The sequence below is a fragment of the Podarcis muralis genome, chromosome 11 (assembly GCF_964188315.1).
Source record: "Podarcis muralis chromosome 11, rPodMur119.hap1.1, whole genome shotgun sequence".
Taxonomy (NCBI): Eukaryota; Metazoa; Chordata; class Lepidosauria; order Squamata; family Lacertidae; genus Podarcis; species Podarcis muralis.
Window position 1 is genome coordinate 40,638,020 of NC_135665.1, and position 27,063 is coordinate 40,665,082.

At 42.3% G+C, this 27,063-nt stretch overlaps 1 protein-coding gene and 1 long non-coding RNA gene across 3 annotated transcripts in view; one reads left to right on the top strand and one right to left on the bottom strand.

Moving 5' to 3' along the window:
* The window catches only part of LOC114606503 (uncharacterized), a 39,393-nt gene extending 36,695 nt beyond the window's left edge, over positions 1-2,698 (top strand). Inside the window, exon 3 of the long non-coding RNA XR_003708890.2 lies at positions 1,956-2,698. This is a non-coding gene — a long non-coding RNA (uncharacterized LOC114606503). The remainder of the gene's footprint in view (positions 1-1,955) is intronic.
* On the bottom strand, positions 1-27,061 carry NLN (neurolysin). Of its 2 annotated transcripts, none has more exons than XM_028748836.2 (13): positions 26,781-27,061; positions 21,259-21,515; positions 20,674-20,822; positions 13,411-13,518; positions 12,868-12,970; positions 12,018-12,178; positions 10,403-10,538; positions 9,126-9,492; positions 6,302-6,503; positions 5,133-5,319; positions 4,020-4,148; positions 2,693-2,829; positions 1-466 (listed from the first exon to the last, which is right to left on the bottom strand). In XM_028748836.2, exons 1-13 carry the CDS (start codon positions 27,041-27,043, stop codon positions 335-337), a joined length of 2,331 nt encoding a protein of 776 aa, XP_028604669.2. In that variant the 5' UTR covers positions 27,044-27,061; the 3' UTR covers positions 1-334. The 2 variants fall into 2 exon arrangements, with proteins under 2 accessions (XP_028604669.2, XP_028604671.2); XM_028748838.2 differs by having other exon boundaries at positions 26,821-27,004.
* Positions 27,062-27,063: the final 2 nt, after the last annotated feature.

Genomic DNA, 27,063 nt, shown 5'->3' on the forward strand with positions numbered 1-27,063 from the left:
AATATTTATGTTGTATTTATTCGACACCTGTACCTGATTAAAAAAAATACAACAATGTTGTTTTCATTTTATGACTTCATCACATTCCACATATAATTTACTAATTAAAAAAGCAAGAGTTTCAGTAAAGTACATTACAAAAATTAGTGTGGATTTTGAGGCGACAGTGAGAATTATGAACTTTGAAAAGCAGTAATAAAAACATTAGAAAAAACAATTAGATATTTGCTGATGAGAAACTCTTGTGCTTTCACCTTTCAGGACATGAAACCAACAGGCATTTCAAGACTAATTCCCCCAGGTGACATCTGATTACTAGGAGACCATAGTTTTATTAAGTATATAATCCTTTACTCAATAAAAAGGCTTTTTGGTTTGGCTTGCGACCTAAAAAGTTTTGGAGCATGTCCATTCCATCTAATGAGCCTCCAGGCTTCAGGATCAGGTTTCGGTATTTCATTCCAGCCTAAAATAAAATAAAATTGGTAGGTTGACATTTCATGTTTATGTGAACTTTCTAATTCTACAATAAATAGAGGCAAAGGAAGCCTGTGCAGAATGGAAGCAGCATGTGGTCTTGGCATGCAGCTGATATGACTTATTTTGGTTTTATCACAAGCTGACCTGCTCCCTGCCTCTCCAATGTCACTCCTCAATGTGATTGACATGGACCTCCTGGGGATTCCAAAAGTCATTAGTTATCATACAACCAGAAAACCAGTTTTTTAAAAGTTTACAGAACCTGAAGTGAGCAAAGAAGTATATCTGGCTCTTTTCTCTCAAGCCACGCCCACTGGGCCATCAGCTGACATCACTGGTCAGAGGACAGGGCTGAAACTGCAATGGCAGTGTGCCCCATCCCCAATAGGGAACAATATTTAAAACCAGTTTAAAATAAATCGCAAACACAGGAATAGGGTGGGTCTTGACAATATACATCTCAGGTGAATGCTAAAGAGGTGCATATTTAGCATATAGCAGGAACTATACAATTAAGGTTCTAGACACACCTCCGTGGGGAGGGAATTCCAGAATGTAGGAGTTGCCACAAAGAATTCCCTCTACCAGGCTGCCCCCCCTCCAAATACATTGAGCGCAGCAGAACTACCACCTGTGACTGTCACTGCACACAGGTCTAAAAATGTTCTTCCACTTACCACTGATCCTAGTATAAGGGTTTGTCTACATGTTAACTCATCCACAAGTGAGGACCCTTGCCATGTTGTGATTTCTAATGCCTACTTAGATTGGCCCTTTCTAATGCTGAATATTCCTGGAGGTATCCATTCATGACATATATAAGCTTCCATGTTACTAGAAGGACCCACACAGCGAATGAGACAGTACAGCTGTGTATGAACTAGCAGACCACAGTACTGTAATGCTAGACTGCAGCTATGCAGAAGCAGACTAGATTATTACATTGCCCTTTTTGTTGTTTTTTCCCTTTGCTAAAACCACTGGTATCCATTCTTTGCAGTTCTTTGGGCATTGCTTCCTTTTGTAAATATCTTTTTTGCCTTCCTACGCATTCGCATTCCTCCATTAAATTCACTTCAGCATCTTATTTTTGAATGCTTGCTGCTACTGCTTATTGTCTGTCTTTCTGTATGCCTCTGAGCTCTTCTGGTGCCCGCCTCCTAGGCAGACCAAAAACTGCATCTGATGGCTCATGCCGCTGTCTGCTTTCTTTGGCGGTGCCTTATCTTTGGAATTCACTGCCCCCTGATATTAGTAGGATCCAGTTCCTCCTACACTCCCAGAGCTGCCTCAAGGCTTATCTATTTTCACGTGCCTATTCTAATGTATTTTAACTTGTTCTCTGCTCTCCATTGTTTTTGCTTGCCATTTTTTGTTTCACATTTGTCTGTTCATTTAAGACGCAAAACCTTCAGGACATGTTACGTTGGTTTTCCCCAGTACTCTTTTTAATTCCATGTCTTTATTATATACAGCAGGTTTTCTAAAAGGGAACTGAAGAAACAACATTTACTCCCATTATGTTGGATAAGAAAAGGGCATCGGATGTCAATTAGCCAAAGACCTGGGAGAAGAGGTACGTTTACGCCTGGTGCCTGAAGGTGAATAATGAAGGCGCCAGGTGAGCCTCCCTGGGGAGAGCATTCCACAAAGGGGAGCCACTGCAGAAAAGGCCTGTTCTCGTGTTGCCACCTTCTGGACCTCTCATGGAGGAGTAGAAAAGCCTGTGAATTCAAACTTCCCAGTTATATCCTTTCTAGGTAAAGGGACCCCTGACCATTAGGTCCAGTCGTGGCCGACTCTGGGGTTGCGACGCTCATCTCGCTTTATTGGCTGAGGGAGCCGGCGTTTGTTTGCAGACAGCTTCCGGGTCATGAGGCCAGCATGACTAAACCACTTCTGGCGAACCAGAGCAGTGCACGGAAACGCCATTTACCTTCCCACCGGAGCGGTACCTATTTATCTACTTGCACTTTGATGTGCTTTCAAACTGCTAAGTTGGCAGGAACAGGGACTGAGCAACGGGAGCTCACCCCGTCGCAGGGATTCGAACCGCCGACCTTCTGATCGGCAAGTCCAAGGCTTTGTGGTTTGACCCACAGCGCCACCCGCGTCCCTTATATCCTTTCTAGTAAACCATATTTTTGAGACTACAGAAAATCCTTGAACTGATTGAACTTTATAGCAGGCATCATAAAGGAAGTTTCCATACCTTTGGATTCATTATTCCTTCTTTCTTAAAGCAATTGTAAAAAATATCCATTGAGAAAACTTCACTCCATAGGTAGCCATAGTACTGGGCATCGTAGCCACCTGCCAGGTGTCCAAAGGTAGCTGGCATATTTGTACCTTTAAAAGCAGTGTAAGAAAAGAAAACATGGGAGACACTGATAAAACATTCAGGCTTTAGACAGAATGCTCCAGAGAAGAGCATCTGATATAGTTACATCTCCGAAGTCAAGCAGATCTGGCCTAGCCAAATCATGGGAGAACTCCACATACATGAGAACATCTTAGAGGATCCACAGATATAACAAGCAAATATCATGTACATGAAAGACAGTACTCTTGACCATGCTGAACCTTTCCCTGGGGAGCCAGCCTCTTCTGAGTGAGGTAGAGTGGATAGAGTACACCTGACGAGAAAAGTGAGTGTGTGCTTCAAGGGCACACAAGAGCCGCTCTAGAATGCCTGACGTAGTGTCAATCTGGGGCACTGAAAGAAATTAAAATGGCGGCTCTCGGACCCAGGTGCTTGGCTGGAGGACAGCCTGGGGCTGGTATCCATGCTAGCATGCCCTACTGGAGCCCCCAAAACTGCCCTAGGATACAAGGTGCTGTCTCCAAGCTTTGGTAGTGATCCTCAACTCTCAGCACTGTGAACAGGGTACTGTGCAGTGCATAGTCAGACGGGAGACTGCCTAAGTCCCTCTCTTCTTGCTTGGCTCTGACAAGAGCAAAGGGAGGCAGAATTCTGGCTATGGTGGAGAGAACACTTTGCTGTCCTTTGAGTTCATTGGCCTGACCTGTTCATGCTAAGGCATTTGATCTGAAGGAGAATTCAACAGAGGGGAGGATATTTTTGTCAATTTCTTCCTTCCCACTGTAATTCCCTGTGCCATCTCCCACACTGTTCCAGGCAACACCCCCCCCCCAACCTTTGGAGCACATTTTAGGAGATGCAGGAGGAGCCAACACCAAAGAAACCCTGTTTAATAAGCAGAACTCTGCTCACAGAATCCTGGATTCAACCCTATGTATCCAGGTTTTCTGTGTTAGGGGAAAGAAATAATAATAATAATAATAATAATAATAATAATAATAATAATAATAATAATAAATTATTTATTAGGTTTGTTTATCCTGATCTTCTTCCCAAAGAAGCCTAAGGTGGCAAAATAAAAAAATCAAGCAAAACATCCATCATTCCTAAAAAATAATGTTGTAACAGTTTGTTGTTTTTAAAGCTGGTGTTCAAAAAAAGTAACGGAGTGAACAAAGAGTTTATAAAGTAAAATAGAAGCTTCAGGTTTTCATACCTGGGGTTGCAGGTATTCCTAAAATTTCATCACAGTACTTGGCATATTCCTTAGCAGGATCAGCAGAAGATATTGTATGGACAGACTGATCAACCTTGCTCAACACAATCTGACGAAGTGTCAGAAGACCTAGATAAAGAAGAGGATCAAAACACAATTTTCAACTAATCGGCAAGAAAAGGGCAAGAGAGGTTTGTTAAGATGCAAATGCTGTAAATTCCAGCCTAGGAAAGGAGCATAGGAAAGAAACAGATTACCAAGTACAGTGGTACCTCAGGTTAAGTACTTAATTCGTTCCGGAGGTCTGTTCTTAACCTGAAGCACCACTTTAGCTAATGGGGCCTCCTGCTGCTGCCGCGCTGCCAGAGCACGATTTCTGTTCTCATCCTGAAGCAAAATTCTTAACCCGAGGTACTATTTCTGGGTTAGCAGAGTCTGTAACCTGAAGCGTATGTAACCTGAAGTGTATGTAACCCGAGGTACCACTGTACTTATAGTTGAATAGAATTATACAGAGGAAATGTCATTATCCACTTTAAATTGAAAGAACTGAACAAACAAAAAATAAAATGTGGTAAATTTACATTTTAATAGGATGCATACTAAATACAGGACAAATTGCTTGTAAGACATGGGTCCTCTTTATCTGATATCCCCTTTCCTAGATTATATCGGGGGTGGGGAGATTGATAGAGTAGGCTTGAGGCTTGTGCAGTTCCCCTTGCCCCCCCCCCCATCTTTCCAACTATAACTAAACAGGGTCCATAAAAACATTTACAAAGTGAAGAGTATCAATTAAGGGGGGGGTGTTAATTTGGGGGATACTCGATAGGTTCAACTAACCAAAGGTGCATTCATGTGTTATGAGCTGGACGAAGCCTGAGCATCCTTGAGTGAAAGAATATCATAAAAAGAAACTAAGAGGGGGAGGGACACGGCCGAAGGAGCTCAGTGCAGTGCAGCTCCTCCACACTTCCTGGCCTGTCCTTTCAGCTGTCATTTTATGACATTCTTTCACTCAGAATATGTCAGGGATGCTTTTTCTCACACAGAAAGTAAAACTACAGCAAGAGAGGGAGAGGGTGGGGAGGAAAGACAGAGAGAAGGGAATACCTGTGTTGGCTAGCCTAGAAGCTACCAGTTTTTCAACGAGATCATCCGGGACGTGGCTGCCATCTTTATAGTGCCTGGACATTTCTTGTAGAGGTTCTTTTTCCCAAACCCAGTTCTCAAACATTTGTGAAGGCACCTCTACAAAGTCTGTTTCCACATTAGTTCCACTAAACCGAGCAAAGTCAGTCTATGAAAGAGGAGAACAAATATAAACCAATGAGTGTACATACATATTAAATTACAGTCAATTTTGCAAAAGATTTTTATATATGCACATATAGGTTTATACAAACACTGTACCCCATTCTTCCAACATTCTGGAATGGTTCAGACAACACACAAGAAGGCTAATCCAGTCCTTATGCATGGGGACAGCGTGTCCAAGTTACAGCCTAATTATTATTAATAGTCTACCATCTTCCTTTATCATTTTATCCTAGACCCTGTGCAGTGGGTTTAGCTAGGAGATGAAGACTGGCCTAAAGTCACCCAGGGAGCTTCATGGCTGAGTGATGATTTGAACTTTGCTTTGCCAGGTCCTAATAAGCAGTATACCACACTGGTTCTTATATGTGCATAAAATATTACACGCACAGGCCAACATCGCACAGTCAACACCCAGAAAATAGGGAATGACTAAGCAATTTTGACCTATGCACATGGGCCGCAACTGAGATGTGTGGGGCCAGTGGAATTGGAGGTCGTTTGCCAGATCTATGCACAGAGGCAAATCAGTCTCTTTATCTGAAGTGGCCCACTGTAGCACTCTAGAGCAATAAAGAACCAGAACTGAAGATTTGGTTCCACAGGTACAAGCAGATTCTATTCCTAATGACCGGAGTCATCAGGGATGGGATGGCACCTCTGCTAAAGTCAATTAACAAGCCTGCCCTTGACATTCATGGGATCAGGATTTACCAAGGATTGCTTTTAATCTGAAAATTACAAAGAAACTTTATAAACGGGAAATATTTCTAAGTAAATGGAGAGCCCATCCAAATTTACCATTAATTCTGAATTATTTGAAACCAAAGTTTTCTTTCTTCAGTTGGGGGGAAGTTGACATGCAGCTCTTTGATCTGTTGTCTTCTTTCAAAATGGAAGCTCACGTTCACAGAACCAGACTAGAAGATTTGCTATTTTGTCTGAGGAACAAGGCAGCCACTAACCTGTGCACATATCTGGTGCATTACATGTCCAAACTCATGGAAGTAGGTTTTCACCTCATCATGTCGCAGCAGTGATGGGCGATCAAGTGTTGGCTTTGTGAAGTTGGTTACCAAGGCTGCTACTGACATCATTCTGCTGCCATCAGAGAGGAGGCAGCCGGGCTGGAGTCCAAAGCATGCCGCGTGACCATACTTTCCTTCTCTGAGTAAGAAATAGGCCAAAAGCATGTTTAGCAAACTACCACAATGAAAAAGTGAATCATTTGGCATTGCTTACCCATATTAGAGAACAACATCCTTTCCTTGGAATAGCTATTAACAAGAAAGCATTTCACGTTTCCATATATATATATAGCGCCACCATACTTGGAATCCAAACAACAACAGCATCAGCTCTATGAATATAAGCACATAAAATAATGCTTTTTCTTTCTTTCCTGAAATTGACATGATACCACGAGGGAAATTTGACTGCTTCCTTGTGTCAGTTTTACTGTAAGCTATCCTTAGTCATGTAAAAGGACAGATCTTACTCCCTGGAGCATTAGCCTTTCCTTTTAATGTTTAAAAAGATTTCAGGAATGGAATCTAATTATGTTGTCCTTTGGAACTGTGAAGCAAAGTGCAAACAATAATGCATGGCACTAAACTCCATAATGTTCCTGACTATCACAGTTGCAACAAGGTTCCCCTCAACACCTTTTGCAGACCATCAGTTATGTTTTACCACATTATAATTTCTGGAGCCTATTGCCTTTTGACTTTTGCCCTCATATTCCCCCTCCTTTATCCTTTTACTTGAGTGTCAGGCATTTCTAAGAGTTACAGCATTTGTACGCCATTACAGAAGGGAAGTGGATATAAGAGTGTCTTGGTCAGAAACTTTTGGTTCTCAATACACCTTCGGGGTGCAGTTATTCTTTCTTGGAAATCTTCTTAAAAGATGGGGTGCTTAGCCCATGGCAGCAGAACCAGAGGAGGAGCAAAGCAGCCACAATCCTTTATTGAGAACCTGCATGTTTGCTTGTTCATGGTTTGGCTTAGCATTGTGTGTGAACCAGGTGACAGAGCGGAAGCAGACATCGCAGAGATGTTCTCTATTACCAAGCCATTATTTGACATTGTGGTGAAAGTAAGCCACAGCCCTGATGAGGAAGAAAACTTAAGTGCAGTGATTTCCTGCTAAACATTATTCCTTCTCCTTTTTGAGGAAACTATGCTTAGAAATGAACGACAGGGCATAAAAACAAGCAATCCCTCAAAGCATAGTGAAACCACTGGGCACTATATCAATTTAGATATGTTGGCTTGGCAGGTTCATCACCCAACAGCACCTGGTTTTCTGTTCTACAGCCAAGCTATAAGAGCTGCCTGAGGAGGTTTAATCCCGTCCAAGTGTTCAGTTTCATAGAGTAAGGGATGCAAAACACCTTAAGCTTTGAGGCACGTGCCATAAAGGGACATTAGAAATACAAAACAAACTAACTTTGGCAGCACTTGGCAGTCATAGTTGCATTAGGATCTGCCCTGTGTCCTTGAATTCCAGTAGCATTTAGCAGGAAGCTGTGTTAAAAGAGGTCATTGCTAAATATATGAACGCCAAATACAACAACAGTTCCCAGAGTTATTCCTTTGGGGGGAAACTGTGAGCATCCACAAGGAATGGCACAAATCTTAGCCAGGCTCTCAGCTTTCCATCCACAAATAACCAGCTGTGATCAGCCACACTATAATCCTTTAAAAATAATGAGTTTTACCAAGGCTGTCACTGATTCAAGAAATCCTAGTGTATTAATAAATTAATTGCATCTGCATGTGAGCGGAGAAGTGGGTTGGCTCTGAGCTCAGACATTCTTACGAGTAGTTCCACAGATTTCAGCAGAGCTACTCTAAAGAATAGGGACACAGGTGGCGCTGTGGGTTAAACCACGGAGCCTAGGGCTTGCCGATCAGAAGGTCGGCGGTTCGAATCCCCGTGACGGGGTGAGCTCCCATTGCTCAGTCCCTGCTCCTGCCAACCTAGCAGTTCGAAAGCACGTCAAAGTGCAAGTAGATAAATAGGTACCGCTCTGGCGGGAAGGTAAACGGCGTTTCCGTGCGCTGCTCTGGTTCGCCAGAAGCAGCTTAGTCATGCTGGCCACATGACCCAGAAGTTGTACACCAGCTCCCACAACCCCAGAGTCGGTCACGACTCTAAAGAATGACTAAGTTTGGAGCCAACTCTACTGCTCTAAAGAAATAAACATACTTTTCTTTGTAGTTAGTTGATATACACATCCATTGCAACAGGAGTCCCTTTAGAAGAGGCTTCTTTCCAATGTAAGAGTTAAGGGAAATGTCTGTTATAAGATGGTCCTTGCCATCTGTTATTTTTTATTAACTACCTGCATTAAAACTAAATTTTAAAGGGTAAACATATTCTGACTGATTAACTAGAGAACACTTTTTATGGTAAATAAAAATTTCATTAAGAGAACCAGTGAAATATAGTGATCAGAGCAGCCTTGTCCAACCTGGTGCTTTTCAGGTGTTTTGGACAAACTCCCATCATCCCTGACCGTTAGCCATGCTGGGAGTTGTAGTTCTACAGCATCTGGAGGGCACTGCGTTGGGGAAGACACAGTTAGAGAGGAGCTTACTGAGCGAGCTTGGGCCAGTGATGCTCTCTCAGCCTAAACTACCTCACAGTGTCATGAGGAAGATAAAAATAGGGAGGTGTGATACCCCACATGCACCATGCGGAGATCCTTGAAAGAAGAGCTAGGTATATATGCCATTAAGAAAAGCCGCCGCCACTAATCTTAGCTATAAATCATAAAGTTACCTTGGGTACAGGTCCAAGTAGAACTGCCCTAAAACTTCACCTGTTGAGCTGTCCTTTACGGTGTAAAGTGTGACACTCTCATGCCAAACGTGAGCACCATCCACTTGTTCAAATACAAGTCCAAGCAGCTGCTGGTAAATATTCAGTAATCCTTCCGTGACGGCTTCAATGGGAAAATACTCCTTCAGCTTTTCTTGATCCACAGAGTATTTGAGCTCCTCTGTCTGATTCATGTAATAATGCAGGTCCCATGCATTAATCCTGCCATCGTATTCAAACCCTGCTTCTTCACACTCCTTTTTCTTAAGGTTTAGAATAAACGCTCTCTCAGCCTCACCCAAAAGCTTCAGCTTATTGCTTAGGTCATCTGAAAAGAGAAACAATTACAATTACTTTTGCCAGCTTGTTTGTCTTCATCTCGAGGGCTCTCAGTGGCATTTGGTTGTCTACAGACCTCTGGACTAGATAAGCCTTTGATTGGATCTAGCAGGGCTCTTATTTTCTTACATTACTGCAGCAGTTACATTTTTATAACCATTTCATTCTTAGCTCTATTTGGTCGAACAGAAACAGAAGGCCAAGAACAAACATCAAATGCAGTTAACTATATGTGACTGATACTGATGTGATATATCAATAAGCCCCTGTTTTAGAACACTGTCTAGTTAATTCCTACTAAATGCTTAATACCCAAGTAATTTCTTCTTAATTAAAGGCTGGCATAGCATTTACTGAAGGAGAAACTCCATTAAAAACTACAACAACTGTATTTCCTGCAAGTTAGTTCCTAACAGATCCTAATCACCTGGATTGGTGTCATTAGGGCATATGTGTTTCCATAGCCTGTAGATAATGAGACAGACAGATATGGACTTGTTCCAACCCAATAAAACACCTACCTATTTGCAACTGGGTGGGTTAGATAATCCACTTTTTCTTTCTTGCACTAGGCAGATTTATAAAATTTAGGGATGTTAACTAGGTGCTCTTGACTGCTTGGCTTACTTCTACTTATAACTAATAAATGGTTAAGCAAGTGCTAGGTAATGTTATAGAAGTCCTCTTAAATCTCATAAATCACACACATTCTCTTATACTCTCCAAATATATGTACAGAGAAAATGAAAGTTAGATAGAGTTTTGAGTAGAAAAAAGATGCTAAAAATACTTGATCAGATCCTTTTCTTTGCCTGCCCCCAGTAAATTTTCACAATAAATTTTACCCCATGATTCAAGTACTATATTTGATACTTTTGCATATATAAATAAAAACAAACCTAAGAACGCTGTAACATTGTCTGTGATCTGTGCAGTGTTCAGCTCAAGAACAAAATTGGCATGTGTGTTGTATCCCATAAGTCCTGCTAATTTTGCCCTTAAAGGAAGCAGCTGTTGAAGAATGCTAACATTTTCCTAGGGAAATAAAAATTAAGGCTTTAAGCTATTTCATACAATGCAAAGAATAAAATGTACTTTTGACAGCAATTGCATACGTTTTCAACGAAATATGCGTCAAACTCTTGAGAACGCCAACATGCTAAAAATATATATGTTTGTTTTTAAAAAGTTTCCTTATGTTTTGTAGCCAAGTATCCACAATTTACATATGCTTTAATTCAGGAAAGTTTCCAGATTCAGTCCCTGGAATCTCCATTTAAAAGGATCTCATGGAGGAGGAGAAGAAGAAGAAGAGTTTGGATTTGATATCCCGCCTTTCACTCCCCTTAAGGAGTCTCAAAGCGGCTAACATTCTCCTTTCCCTTCCTCCCCCACAACAAACACTCTGTGAGGTGAGTGGGGCTGAGAGACTTCAAAGAAGTGTGACTGGCCCAAGGTCACCCAGCAGCTGCATGTGGAGGAGCAGAGACGCGAACCCGGTTCCCCAGATTACAAGTCTACCGCTCTTAACCACTACACCACACTGGCTCTACTTCCAGGAGAGCTGGAAAAGACCTCTGCCTGAGATCTAGTACTGAACTAGACAGAGGACTGTAATGGGACCACTTAAGGTAAAGCAGCTCCATCGATTTATATGTATTATTGTGATACTTACATAAGCTTCCTCTTTGCTCTTAGCGATCCACTGCTTATTTGATCACATAATTGGATTTTTAAATAGTTTTCAGAAAAGTTCAAAAGAAAAGTGAAACAAATCTAGCACCTTCACATGCTGTCCTTTGAATTAGGCTAATTTTACACTACTCAGTTCCTGGAATGGTTATCTTAATTCTGAAACTTGCCAACGAATTATTTATAAATGTAAGACACAACAACCAATGCCTCGTGATGACATTATTAATTTCTTTTGACCATTATTCACCTTCTTTAAAACATGTAAGTCCACATGTTTTTCCCCCCTGCTAACTCATTTCTGAATTTGTGTTCAGTTGCATCTTTAATCACCGAGGTCTCCAAAGCATTTAACAAGCTTAACTTGCCTTTATGTACTTCTTGGTATACATCAGTACTAAAACTCTAGTTGTTAAATGAGTAACCCATATAGGCAATGGAAGTTAGGATTTATTTATTTTTAATTTTTGTAAATATGTAGAATTTGAAGATTGCCACTTTTTTTAAAAAAGCGAATTTTCTGTACTCATTCATTTCCCAATGCACTACAGAAGAGAAATGGGGACTCTGTGGCAGTCTGGATGTCATTGGACTCCATCTCCTATCTCCCCTGCCTTGCTGGCTGGGGCTGATGGGAGCTGGAATCCAACAACATCTGTAAGGCCACAAGTTCCGCTCTCCAGCTGTGGATAATATAGGCTACTACCATGAGAAAACAATCAAAATGAGTCCACCAAGCCAGGTACATAAAGGGCCATGGATCAGTCATATTGTTCCTATATTTGATCTCACTTTGGTGTGGGTGGGACAAATCTCTCATACCTCTTTACACCTGGAGTTAAAAGAAGCTTCCATTCTTCGTCTGGTGTCTGGAACACTGCACTTCTTCATAACAGGAAAATAGTGTGGATATTTTAAGGTAACTTTATATCTGTCTGTTTCAGTCTTCTCCAAACTACTGATGAAATCATCAGGAAGGGCACCTGAGGAACACGGGATATAGGAAAAAGGATACTTTTCAGACATTTTCTTTACCAATACAACAAATGTTTGACATAGTAACTGTCAAAACTGTTTAATTACCCGGCTGATTTATACTGTCAACATGCATTTTTAAAATTACCACCCTACGGTTTCCATTATTAGCTGCCTAACGAACTTCTGGCCTTCTAAATATTTTGGACTCCCGCTCCCATCAGCATGGCCAATTGTCAGTGATGATGGGAGTTTTAGTCTAGCTGCATCTGAAGGGGCACAGGTCCCACACTCCTGGTCTATACATTCTCTCATACATACATACATACGTACGTACATATGTCAACAGCATAAACTGAAGTAAACATGCAAATTCACTATGAGCAACAAAAACATTCTAAAAACAGTTACATCATCTAAAAGCAATTAGTGTTAAAACATTCTTCCATCCAATGAAATGATCCAAAGAAGACAAAACATGAAACTAACAATATACAGCTGTGGGGAAATGGTCATTGCAAGTAATATGGGCATCCAAAACATCTGTGGGGTACTTGATTGAGGACGGCTGATCGAGACAATGCTTACACAAACCTGGAAGACTTAGCAGCATAAAACTTAATCATTTGACAGCTTTAATACAAAAATGCATACACCTCCTCTCAACAGCAATTGGTAAAAACACACACACACTCACAAAGTTCATCTTGAGAAAATATCAGGAATGTATTATCTTCATTGAGGTTTTTGCTGAAGTCAATGCATAGTTCGCTCAGTTTCTGCTTTATCATCTTGATTTCCTTAATAGGAGAGAAAGATGGGAGAAGGATAGCCTTTATTAACAGTTTTAACATGCTAATTTATTTGCCAAGGACAAAGAACACTTTCAATATATCAGCCTGAGTTACTCAAGTCATGTATATATAGTTTAAATCCGTCAATTAAAGTGCATACTTCTGTATCTGTGATCCTAGCTTTTTTCCTGCATTCAGCTTGGATTGAAGAGGGATGGAGGAAAGCATGCCATCTCCATTGTCACTGGGCATGCTTCTTCCATTGTTTACTGTGAAGCTCTGAAGGTAGTGCGGAAGTGTGTCAGCCTGAATGCCCCATACGGTCAGGAACCCCGATAAGGCAGTTGGGACTTCTTGTCTAAGGAAACCACCAATCACTCAAAAAACATACTGTTTGGAATGTTCTTCTTTTATCCCTTTTTAGTATCTGTGGATGTCATGCTTACATTTTGTACTTCTGTAGGAAGATGGAGCCCATTCCTTTCCCCCATTTTTATTGACTTCTTCAAGTATCTTTTGGCTTCAGGCCTTAAAGTCTCAATGTCACATGTTTGCTGAAATGAAAGCAGATGATGATATTTAGCCATTTCGTAGCATATTAAAAGCTCAGTGAGCATCACAGGAATAACAAGAACGGTGGCTGTCTTCTTCTGCATCATGGATGGGGACACACACACACACGTATTATATCAAGCATTTTACTAAAGAAAACATTAATCTTTTGTCCAATATTGAAAGAGTTTATCTATGCCCAGTAGGAGTTGGTGGGGCATTTGTTGGTGGGGCATTTGTTGGTGGGGCATTTATCAGCATTCTACAACACACCAGGAATGTTTTCCCAAAAGTTAACACTATGTACAAACCATTTTTGTCATTCTTTACAACAGAGGTGGCTAACTTGTAGCCCTCTAGATGATGTTGGACGACAGTTTCCATCACCATGACCAGTGGTCAGGGAATGATGGGAAATGTAGCCCAACAACACCTGGAGGGCACCAGGTTAGATACCCCTCCTGTAGAATGCTCAACGATCTTGACCAACATATTCAGCAATCCTCCACACACAACAATTCTGAAAGGTGTTATCAGCATACTACAAATGGGCAGCAACTTGTGCAATCCACCTAGCAAGAGGTTAGACATGAATGAGGACTATGGCACAACTTAGTGGGGGGGAGGAGAACGGGACCCTGTTTAATTCACTCAGTCATGCCTAGTGGTGTGAGCAAAAGTTGCTGCCCCTCTGCTTCACAAGCATGCACATGGTGTGTGAGAATAAAATGTTAACTAATAGAATACTGTTGGGTAAATATTGATTTTGTTTGAGGAATTCTAGAGCGAAGCATGCCAGCTGCCACACTGGGCTTTTCCACAGGGAGCAAACATTAAGGGCAAGCAACGACGTTTCATGTTACAGCTGGGTCATCACACACTGCTCAGAGATGAAGGCGTTTTTGAAGAAGGCAGGTACAGACAAATTAGGCTGCCATCTATGCATTCTTACTTGGAACTAAGTGGCAGTGGAGAGGTGGGAAGGAGCAACTTCCAAGTATTTAAATTAACAATCAGGGTGTTTAGGGCCAACCAAGTAGAGAAATGGTTTAAGTTTTCACACACACTGTGCCTGAAACATCTATCAGGTATCTTCCTGTCTCCAGCTACATTCAAATATTTGCAAACAAACCATTAGCTTATCCTTTTCTACATCTCCTAATACAGAGAGCTTGCAACAACACACTTAAGTAATCAGCACTTTGTTGAACAGGGCACATTTCAGAACAGGAAGAGAGGAGAGTATGAATAAACAACTTAATAGAAGGGTTGGAGGATATCCAAGGTAATGGATAAGCCACAATGAGCAGAGATGTTGCTCGTTGGAGAAAATGCACTATGCCAACCCAAAATCTCAAGTACAGTGGTATCTCGGGTTAAGAACTTAATTCGTTCTGGAGGTCCGTTCTTAACCTGAAACTGTTCTTAACCTGAGGTACCACTTTAGCTAATGGGGCCTCCTGTCGCTGCTGGGCGATTTCTGTTCTCATCCTGAAGCAAAGTTTTTAACCTGAGGTACTATTTCTGGGTTAGAGTCTGTAATCTGAAGCGTCTGTACCCTGAAGTGTCTGTAACCCGAGGTACCACTGTACTTCGTTTTGAGTTAATTAAATCCGCTGGCCGCAGCAAGTAGTCAGTGCCCAATTCCAGTCGCTATGGAGGGTTCTGAATCATGCAGGGAGCCTCTATGCATAGGGGAGGCTCACTGCTTCCGTCTTCCACCATTCATGAGTTAGATGGTGGCAGGGGGTGGGGTGGGGGGAGAGGGCAGAGTTTAGCAAACTCGTCTGCTCTCCCTGCTTATGTGCACGATTTGTATGTAGGTAGAATGCACAAAAAGAGCTTTGTGTAAAACCCAAAAGACATTTTTCAACATTTGGAAAAGAGAACACTTTTCTTCTGTTTTATGTCAGTACCCTTTTCTACATCAGAGCTGTATCCAATTAGGTTCTACTCAAGAGTATCCCCACTGAATCAATGAACCTAAATTAGTAATGTTCATTAATTTCAATGGTTTTACTCTTGAGTTGGACCTAGCACTGGATACTGCTTTTAGTACATTTTGGAGCTAATCCATGCAGTATTCCTTACATTGTCCAGATTTCTTTGGTGTGTTGGGCATTCAACTAACCTCTGTCCTCTTAACACAGGGCACTTAATTCAGATGGGATTGTGGGCAAATCCAGTCACAAGGCAAAGGTGGAAGGAGATAACTACACATACTTCAGGCAAGGGTACATTCCTTCAATCCCTGTTCTTCAGCTGCCGAACAGAGCAACACAAAGTTGTTTCCTAGAAAAGGTTATCACTGCTCAAAAACTTTGCCTCAGGCAGGTCTCAAAAGGCAGGTTTCACTCAGCCTCTCAATCTGTATTCCATTTAGGGTAAGGTGGTCCTCTATGTGGTTTTGCTCTACAACTCTCATCACAGATGATACTGGCCATGCTATCTGGGGCTGATGAGAACTGGAGTCCTACAACACTTGAAGAAACCACAAGTCATCCCCCCTCTTGCTTTTGTGAATATATATGTGTTTAGCCCTTCTAAATATGTATTTAACCCTCCTCTCTAGGCATCTATCTTTTTATAGATGGAGACTGACAAGCCTCCTTGCCGCTGGTGCTGCCTCTCCCTACCTGAGTAGCTCTTTATTCCCCGCATCAGTGGATTTCCGACATCCAAAGCTCATCCTGGTTTCCCAGGAGCCCCACCCCCAATTTACATTCAGGCTCGACTTGTGGTCCCGTCCCAGCATCAAGTACTTTTAACCTCATGGATTGATGATTTGGATGATTGGGTATTATATTTTAATGACCTTGAAATGCCTCTTAAGAACATATATGTTTATCCAAGCTTTGTGGGACTCCTACATTTTTAATTGTTTTGTATACTGCCCCGTTTTATTTGTTACATATTCTTCCATTTTAATCTAGTTTTTAGGAAATGCTGCTGGTGGTGATGATCTGAAAACCATGGAGATATCTTGACGGGAATAGTCAGATGAGCAGGAAGATGTCTTGGCTCCCACTTGCTGGCAAATGTGGACTTGGGTGACCTGTTTTTCCAAAAGCTTTAATGCTCAGATTATTGTGATACAGATGCAAGCGTGCTATTCAAAGGCACCATAGGCAATAAGCATACAGTGGTACAGATAAAGGCACAGCAGGTGACATGGCTACTCAGTTGAAGAAGCTGATCCAACACCCCCTTCAATCCTATGATAAGGAACCAAGGTGGGCACAATTTAGCATAGCAAGCAATTCCGTTTGTTAGCAAGCCATCTAGCACCACCATCTGTTCATGCCTCTGTTGGTGTCTCTAGGACCTGAGTGATGGGGGAGGTGTCCCTGCTTCCCGAGGGGTGGACGGGACAGGTGGAGCAGACCCCTTAGGAGAGATGAGGCTAGACCCAGCATCTGACAACTCCAGAGGTAAAGGGAGTGGCAGGTAGGCAGAGTGGAAGTGTCAGAGGCGAACTCCAACAGCAATGGAGAGGAAGGCAGGGTGTGAGAGTAGGTTGAGGGAAATCCCCCTCCCCACAAACTTGGCTCCTCCCCAGGATCCTCAGCATCAGACTCCCGTGAATCAGAAAGCAACCTCTCAAGCCCACCCTGCAGCTCTCCCCAGGGTCCTCTGCAAATCAGCGCTCTTCGTTGCTCAGAGGAGTTCAGGGAGCTGGAAGACTCTGATCCAGAGGAGGGGCCCACAGGGCTGGGAGACAGTGGTCAAGATGCAAAGGATCCTTTTCTCAAAATGTATCTTCTGTACCATGAACAATACAGAAAAACATTATATAAAATGATGCACAGGATCTACAGGAGGACTCTGACCTTGGAGAGGGTCCCAGTGGTTGGGAGGCTCAGACTTGGGGGAAGAGCCAAATATGTTGTCAGAGGAATGACGCCTCCTCAGCACCATTGGATACCCTGACTTTACCTTACAGCTGACTGATATAGCACGAGACCCACGTCTGGGTGCCACCTGCTGTCAATAATTAGCCATCCTAATCAGGGGAGGTACTTAAGGATCAATCTGACTGTGGGCCAAGCCCAGCCATCTCCACCTCTGTCTCCAAGGATGTAGAGGTAACGGCACCATCACTTAACAGACCCTTCAAAATCAGCCAACCTGAAGGAGTAGGAGCTTGCTTGGCCAGTCCTGAGGCTCAGAAGTTCAGCCATGTGAATGACTGTGCCCACTCCACTCTTCAAAAGGAAAGGCCAAAGGGCATGTCAATTGCTGGAATGCTGTTCTAGCTTATGCACAGCCATAGAGCTCTGCTTTGCCTTAGAACCATGTAACCTGTAGACTGCTCTAAGCTGGGATGCCATACTGATTTTTTGAATAACTAATAGTTTGAGTTCCAAGTCTGAAAGTGGGAGTCAGGACACTCACCACATCTGCTCATGGGTGGGTGGGGGACCAAAACAGAGAGGAACAAAGTCTCTACTGCTGCCACCATGGGAAGAAAAGAAGATAGGGTAGGGTGAGGTTAAAAAAAAAAAGGTAAAGGACCCCTGGATGGTTAAGTCCAGTCAAACTTGACTACAGAGTGCAGTGCTCATCTCGCTTCAGGCTGAGGGAGCCGGCATTTGTCCACAGATAGCTTTCCGGTATGACTAAACGGCTTCTGGCACAACAGAACACCGTGATGAGTGCCAGAGTGCATGGAAACGCCGTTTACCTTCCCGCCGCAGTGTTACCTATTTATCTACTTGCACTGGTGTGCTTTCGAACTGGAAAAAGGGGCTTGGGGCAAGCTGCAAAGCAGGACTGGCAAGGGGGTGAGTGATTGGGCAGAGGGTGGCAGGTATGTGGGGTTGGCGAGTAATGCAAGCAGGGGTGGCAGCCCATGGCATTTTAATATTGTTGGCAGAAGTGATGTGGTCCTAGCACTGTAACTGACCTAGCAATGTAACTGAGTTCAAAATTTCCGAACCAAAATTTCCCATAAAATAATTTTATTCTGAGAATTGTTTTTCTAACTCTGAAAATGTTGGAGAATTTTGCCCCCGCCCCCGATCATGCCACTTGCAAATAAACAGGAGAACTTCAGAAGGCCATTTTCTCCCAGTCCTATACATTAGATCACAAGATCTACACTGTGGAGGACAGCCAATGCTGGCAAAGGTCCATCCCTTAGCTTTTATTTTTCTACCCATGTTTATCTTGTCCTCTTTTCATATATGTTTATACCAACATAATGAAAAAGAAATTTAATAAAACGTTAATGTTAATTCAACAAATAGAAGATGAAGCGTTTAGCCAAAGAGATCACACTAGAGGCTTCCTTCTGCTCATCAGCAAAACAGGAATTAAATTACAGGAAAACCCCTCTAGGCAACGGAATCTCCTACTGAGAATCATCATTTTTAGACAGAGGCATCCTGGCTGAGCATTGCTTCTTTTTATAATGAAAACCCTCCAATGAATAGTGTAGAAATCTGTCACAAATGTAATTCAGCTGTCACCAGGAACAAGAAGAAGCAGTTTATGATGGGTTATCCCTCCTGTTCAAACAACAAAATAAAACTGTTGACAGCAAAACATTTTTAAAAAGCCATTCAAGGAAATAACCAAAAGTGGTGGGAATTTGAGTAAGACATGGGCTCTTCAAGTACAGCATTAACTCAAACATGATCATAAATAATGAAAAAAATCCTGCTTTATTTTGATTTGAAACAAAAAAGTAAAAATGCTACAGTAGGATTAAAATATATGACAATGAAGATAACCAAATTGTGACCCACACCAGTGATCACATTTCACCGTATAGTAAAAGCTGCTTCTCCAATAAATAAAGCATTTGCAACACCATTCACAAGCAGCTTTTGTAGACGATAAGGCTAAAAACAGGGTTAGTATTTACTTTTATGTAAATACACTGCTAACAATAGACACTTAACTGTAACTAGCAAACAACAGATATTATATTAAGGCCTATGCAAATGCTCAGCAGTGGAATTGTATCAACCTATCTTCATATCAGCCTCGTGTTCTGTCTACATGTGCCACTTACATAAGTGACTACTTTGAGATGAAAGTGTATATAAAGTATGGTCTAACCTGAATGTTGTGCAATAAGTTAACATCACCAAAGAAGTGCATTGCTCCTGCGCACGACCAATGTTTTCTAACAAGCAGTAGCATTGCTAAAACCCATTGCTAACTATAGCAAAGCTTTTCTTAATTGACCTAGATTGCAGCTACAAAAGATTTATTTAGCTGCAGAGAAAATGAGTTCCAGTTATGAAACAATGGTGGAGAAATATTCCATGGCCTTACAGGGCTAAGTGTAATCTCACTGTATACAAGTTGTACAGTAAAGTATTTCAATAAGTGCTGTTAAAATGGCCTGAGCAAAGAGTGGGATATTCTGTTCAACATTCTAGTATATTCCTATAGAAAAGTTCTAGCAGCTGATGGGGCCTAATTCTTTTTTGCAAGATATGTTGGATGAAAATGAACTTTGTTGTAAAACTTCAACTCCATAAACTCTGGAACTAAGCCCTGATGTGTGTGCATACAGGGGGAGACATACAATGAACCACATAACTGTAAAGTTAGAAGGGTCCCTGTGGGTGATCTAGTCCAAACCCCTGTTTTGCAGGAATCTCAGCTAAATCTGCCATGACAGCCAGGGGGGGGCTGTCCTACTTGGTCTGCTTTTTTCTTTTTTTGCACTGATCTTAATCTGACGAGTTAATGCTGAAATTGTTTTCATTAGATTTGCCTTTATTGCTATTTTCCCCCTTCCTGATTTATTTTGATTTGTGATTTTCTTGTGTGATGTTTGGATGCAAGCCAACGGGTGTTTTATTTTAAGGAAATATTAAACGATCAGAAATATCCAACCATTGAAATGAAAACATATTTAATTGATTACGTTGCAATCCCTTTTTTCCCCACTGCCTGGAGCAGCTGTGTAAACCACAGGTCATTTCTTCTTACCGAATTCTCCTTGAGAAGTGTTAACCATTTCTCCCAGCTTTCTATTGAAACAGAGCAGACACAGCTATCTCTCCATTTCTTAAGTAAAAAAAAAATTAACAGAGATGCTGAAAAGCACTGAACACATAGGCAGAACTTCTTGCAAGACTTGGCATTATAAGGCACCTAGGCAAATGGCTGACAAGTAATTTTCCCTACTGTTTTACCTGTAAATGGACAACCCTTTGGAATACATCTTCTCTCATGCTCATCTCAACATCAAAGTGAGAAAGCCTCTTATCAGCTTCTGTGCTTGCTGCACGGACATCTTTATCAGGTGAGACATGTTGTGGAAAATCCAGCATGCTTCTTTCCACTGAAAGAAAACCAAAAATAAACAACCCCAAAATAAACAAAAAACCTGTTACTATTTCAAAATTTGTTTGAGCTTTTCGTAGAATGTCAAGCAGAAAAAGTGTTTTCTTAGCTAATTCCAAAATAGACAAAATAAACAAAAAACCTGTTACTATTTCAAGATTTGTTTGAGCTTTTCGTAGAATGTCAAGCAGAAAAAGTGTTTTCTTAGCTAATTCCATATGCATGCAAAGCCCTAAATGGTCAACTTCCTACCTAGCCTGCACAATTCAAAGTTGTTATAAAATCACATTGCTGAAAATCTAATTTCATACTATATCATGCGCCTGCTGTTATATTTAGCTATATGCACCTGTACTTAGAAATCTGATTTCACAAGTTTAGTCTCTCCCCTTCTGGTGCAAATTGAAATTGATACTTAGCCATGTCACAATTACCTGAATACTCCACTTCTATATCTGCTAAAGCCTGTACAGTGTTCTCATAAGTAACCTCTTCCATATCAAGCATTCCAATGCTGTCGTAGATTTGCTTTGTTTTCTTGATAAGTTCTTCAGTCCTTGTTCTAATTTGCTCTGGCGGCAAATCCCATTTCAAGAAGTTTCGGTCTGATGCACTACAGGATGAGGCCTTGAAAGCTGAAGTAATTTCTGTTCCTAATGTCATTCTGAGTAAAACCCTTGGACCACCTGCCCTGTAAATAGAAGGAGGGGAGAAGCTAAATATCAAAAGAAGCAATATAGCAACAAGTCAATGGGTTAACTGGAAATTACAGGTGCACTTGTGGAGATTAACTATTAAGAAATATAAGGTGAGGTGAGATGAAAGATTCTGAAGTTTTTTATACATCTGAAATGTTTTGATAAGGACTAGGATTAGAGACATGAAGGCCCAGAAGAAAACTGGGGAAGGGGATAGAAAATTTGAGGTAAATCCATATATAGTGTGGCAAAACCATATATTCAGATGTAGGTCAACAATGCCAACCAGTGTCTGGGGAGTTCAGACTCCTACGATGAAGATGAATAAACATATATTTAAAGGCTTTGTCTCCGAATAAACATTTTTGAAATTACAGTACTCCTTTTTTTCATTAGAGATAGCTGGATGAAATTGGCTCATCCTTTTGACATGTAGGTGTAGAGTTAAAAAGGTGGCACTACCCTCTTAAGAATTTTCTGGCTGGCCACAGAGACACTGGAATCAGAGATGCTGCTTTTGAATTATGGTGCTGGAGGAGACTCTTGAGAGTCCCATGGACTGCAAGAAGATCAAACCTATCCATTCTTAAGGAAATCAGCCCCGAGTGCTCACTGGAAGGACAGATCCTGAAGCTGAGGCTCCAATACTTTGGCCACCTCATGAGAAGAGAAGACTCCATGGAAAAGAACCTGATGTTAGGAAAGATTGAGGGCGCAAGGAGAAGGGGACGACAGAGGACGAGATGGTTGGATAGTGTTCTTGAAGCTACCAGCATGAGTTTGACCAAACTGCGGGAGGCAGTGGAAGACAGGAATGCCTGGCGTGTTCTGGTCCATAGGGTCATGAAGAGTCGGACACGACTAAACAACACAACAACAACAACAACAACAACAACAACAACAACAACAACAACAACAACAACAAGATATTGCCAAACAATCCATTTTAGGAAAGAGCCAAGCTTAGGTTAGGCCCATTCATTTCAGTGGGTCTATTTTGAGTAAAACTTTGTTTCATATCACCCTGGGGTTCATATATTCTCTCGCACAGAAAGAAAAGAGACCCATTCTGCCTGGTAGCAGCCTATAAGTTAAAAAATGGGGACTGGTCAGTAAGGCATCCCCCTCCACAGTCTGTCACAATAGTAACACAAAAGGAACAATAGTAGTATCAGAATAAAATAACTTTAGGAAAACCAAGTGTGGGGGAGGCAGCGTGTGGAGAACAGCCTTTCAGGAGGGAAACTGTCTGCCATACAAGGTTTAGGTAATAGCTTGGCAGTGACTTGAGTGTGGAGAAAGTAATTTTTTCTGTTTTCTCTCTTACCCATAATAGTTCTGTTCCCAAGGCTAAATTTGCTTTCTAAGCTTCCAGCAGGCCACTGCCCCCTCATTATTCCAATTTTCTCTAAAAGTACAAGGGATAAATAAACAAAGGAGTTCTCACAATCCCACAATTCATGCTCCAAAACACATTCAAGCTTGCTATTGAGGGGCGGGGTGAAGTTCCAACCACAGATTTCAATTAGACCTTTTTATGGCAACTGTTATCAGGATTTAGGTAACCATGAGAAACCTGACAATGTAAAGTGAAGCTGAAATTTAATCTCAGCAACAGACCTCCAGACCCTGGGAATTGAACCACAGCAACACCAGGAAATACAAACGATGGATTAAAATGTCAAAACGTACAAATTACTTATCTCTCCAACAAAGCAGTCCCCTGATAAACAGGAGAAGTGAAAATGAATTTGGCACCTTGCAAAAAGATGGGAGGGCAATCCGGTGGGAGCATCATGTAATTGTGATCCTATGTATTCCCAGCGGCAGAGCAGAAAGCAAAACAATACGGCATAAAGGAAGAAGAATGAAACAATGCCAGCAGCCACTCCACTGCATCCCTGCTAACGCCACCATTACTGCAGTACCCTGTGGAGGGAAGGAACCAGTCAACAGTGGATGAAAGCAGGTGTGCCGTAAGCTTATCACAGAATCCAGTCTATGCCCCCACCAAGACGCAATCCACCAGTACAGAGAATCTACTGCGCGATAGGCTTCATGGCCCAATGGTTAGAAGGGCAGCAACTGACCCCTGCAGCCACAAACTCCAGGGCTCTCTTTAGACAAGGGATGGAATCATGTGCCTGCAATGAACACTGCAAACAACCCTTTTGCTAGAGACAAAATGGCAACTCTGCCTGTTTTAAGTATTTAAAAAGTATTTAAAAATTATATACTGTCCTTCAACAGGCATTGCTGGTGTGATTTGCATAAAAGGAAAATGCAAAAAGAACAAGAAAGAAGAAGGGGGGAGGCACAGGTAATAATCAGAAAATGTTAAGACTAAAAGGCAGGAATCACCATATAAATACAATCGGCAGCGATAAAATTAACTCTAAAGACCTGGGAAAACAAGGAGGTATTTGCTTGGCACTGACAGGACAACAAAACAGCTGCCAGGCAGATCTCTCTGGGGACAGCATTCCATAACTGGATGCCATTACTGAGAAGGCCTTTCTTCCCCCTGGTCCTGAAGATGTTACCGTTTGGGTAGGCACATGAGGAGATAGGCTAGTCCTAGGCTGTATAGGGATTTAAGGGTCAAAACCAGCTTTACCACTACAATAGCACCAATGTGATGTGATCATGGCAACCAGTCCCACTTAGTATTCTAGGCGCTGCATTCTGAACCAGCTGCCATTTTTCAAATGGAGCACATTACAGTCTAACCTGGAGGGTAGCAGAGCACGGAACGTTATGGTTAGACTCTCTCTGTGTCCAGACTTTATCTAGCACACCAATATAAGCTGCTAACAGGCACTTCATGCCACAGAAGCAACCTATGCCCTCAGTGACAAATATGCATCAATGAGAACGTTGAAATGGTGAGCCTGTTCCTTCAGGCAAAAGGTGACTGTATTGATTACAACATGAACTCTCTGTGCCGATAAGCTACCCAACCACAGCACCTCTGTCTCACCCGTACTGAGCATCAGTTTATTAGTCCATTCCCCCACCATACCTTATTATCAAGCCCCACCGGAAGTAACTGCTGAAGGGGCTGTTACAGGAGAACATTGAGCTGTTATCCATTGGCAGAGCCATAGACAAGTTGCAGGTCCAAAGCCCTGGTAGGGTGACAAACACCACTGCCTTCTTTCATTATAGGGCCCTAACCATTAAGACATCCAAGCTGAGTAACAATGGCAGGAAGGAGCGCTAACATCTGGAGAACACACACACACATCTAATGCAGACAGCTTTTATTGAATAACCGCACTAGCGGGATGAATTCTGACAGGTTCACAGAATCATGGGACTGTCAATCTTGCATGGTCCGTGTACTTCTGAAATATGCCCAAGGGTTAGCTGAGTAGCAAGTGCAGTGTTCCCCATCACTGCATCCCATAAGAAACCAAAGAAGATCTAGAGTTAGATCACCTGGCATAAATTCACTGTACTGATGTTGTGTTGGGCGTTCAAGGGGAATTTAGGACTGGGCGCAGCTTAGGGATCAGATCACACTCTGTGGCTTTCAATTAAAGAGCAGGAAGAACAGACAGCTATTTTTGGAGGGTGCTCACAGAGTATCTCCATATTAAGAGCTTGAAAAACTTTTTCTGCAGATGTGGCGTTCCTTGGCCATGCAATTAACCACTGCAACTAGTACATGCACATATAAAGGAAAATGAGAACGGTTCTGTTGCTCTCATTTGCTACCCTCACTCCCTGACCTTAAGACGTCTAACCAAGCATTATCCCACAAACATTCAACCAATGATAAAGGCCATTTACTCTCATCTCTAGTACTAGAAAGTAACTTCATAGGGACTGGTGACAGAAGCACTGCTGAAAATATGAAGAACGGCTTCGGGACAACAAGCAGCATTGCATTATTTATGCCTCGTGCAGAGATGAAACTTTACTTACGTCAAACTCAAGACACTCTGTACATATCTAAGTTCTCCTGTAAGATTCACTCATCTGTCTTTCATGTATCAGATATTTAACATGCACTGATTTACTGCCAGATCCTAAGCAGAACTGTGTAAATTCAGGTCCACTAATGGATTTAGGCAAGACTAAATTGGCAAAGGAATGGCTGCTGGAATAAAGCAATGATTTCAGAATATGTCACAGAGTCATGCTTATTCAAACGGCATCTAAAACCTGCAACCACCCTCATTAGTAACACAGATAGTGTCTTAGAAATTATTATTTTTTAGCCTGTATCTTCATCACTGTAAAATATGTATAGGACCATAGCATATTATATATAGGCAGACTGTTATAATCATTCTAGCTCATAAAGACAAGAACAATAGCTTTACAGGTTTCTCAATCATATATTAAATATACAAGCATGTCTGTTACAAATGCAGCTAAGCACATTTCAATAAATTAACTCCAAAATTCACGAGCAACTTAATGCTTTTGCTAAATGATTACTGAACTGAGCCCTTTTTGTCACTGTTCTAGATTAATGTGTGTCAGAAACTGTATTGTATTATTAAGTAAGGGATCTCATGCAGTCAAGGCAGGCACATTTGGGTGCTCTTTAATCCTACTTCTCAAACTGCAATCCAGTGAAAGCATACACCCAATTGGTCCATTAAAGATTAATCTAGAAATCTAATGGTACTGAAATCATGACATGTGGACTCAATATACATAAGATGTTCCTTGCATGCATCCCACATGAATGCAGGTTCCTGCCTGCAAAGGCTCATGTCACAATAAAGAGATTCCCATAGTGTGCCCCCCTTTTTTTTCTTTTTGCATGTTCGATAGTTTCCGTCACATTCTGAGTGCCGGAGGCTTGCTAAAATTGTGGCACCTAAAGGGAGGAGAGGGTGGCCAATATGGTCAAGAGGGCTGAAGTGGGGTGGGGTGGGATCTTCTTTTTCAGGGATGACAACTCCTAAACTGCGGCGATTCCCTCCTCTGCGTCTATTTGAAACAGCCTTAAGAATAAGGTATGGCTTTCTTCCTTAGCAGTGAGCATCTGAAGGAAGAAACGGGCGCTGGAAACAGTTGAAGGGAAGGCGATAGGGAGGTTAACCTATAAAGGAGCGATTTTACCAAACGGCTACTCCCACCGCGGAAGGGAGGGCATGGCCGCTTAATGCACTTGTGCCACACAAAAGATATTGCGGCCAGGAGGGGAAAGAGACAGCCAGACCCCCTCCCACCAGCGTCCTTCAGATACCACGCGGGGCGAACGGATCCCACCCGAGACCCTCCCGCTGCCGCCTTACTCCTTTGCAGGTGAGGCGAGGTCTTTCTTGCACGGGGTACCTGCAGAAGCTTCGGCCCGCGGCGACGCCCAAGGACAGCATGAAGGGAAGCCGGGCGAGGAAAAGCAGCCCCGCTCCCAGCCAAGGACGCCCCCCTCTCGGCTCCCACGCGCCGGCCGCTCCCAGCTCCCTTCGCCGCCTGCCGGGGCGCACGCACAGCTCCCCCCACGTGCGCCTCCAGCCGCCGCCGCTTCGCGCGCTCGCCGCCCAGCCGAGCTGCGCATTCACTTCCGCCGGGCCAGGT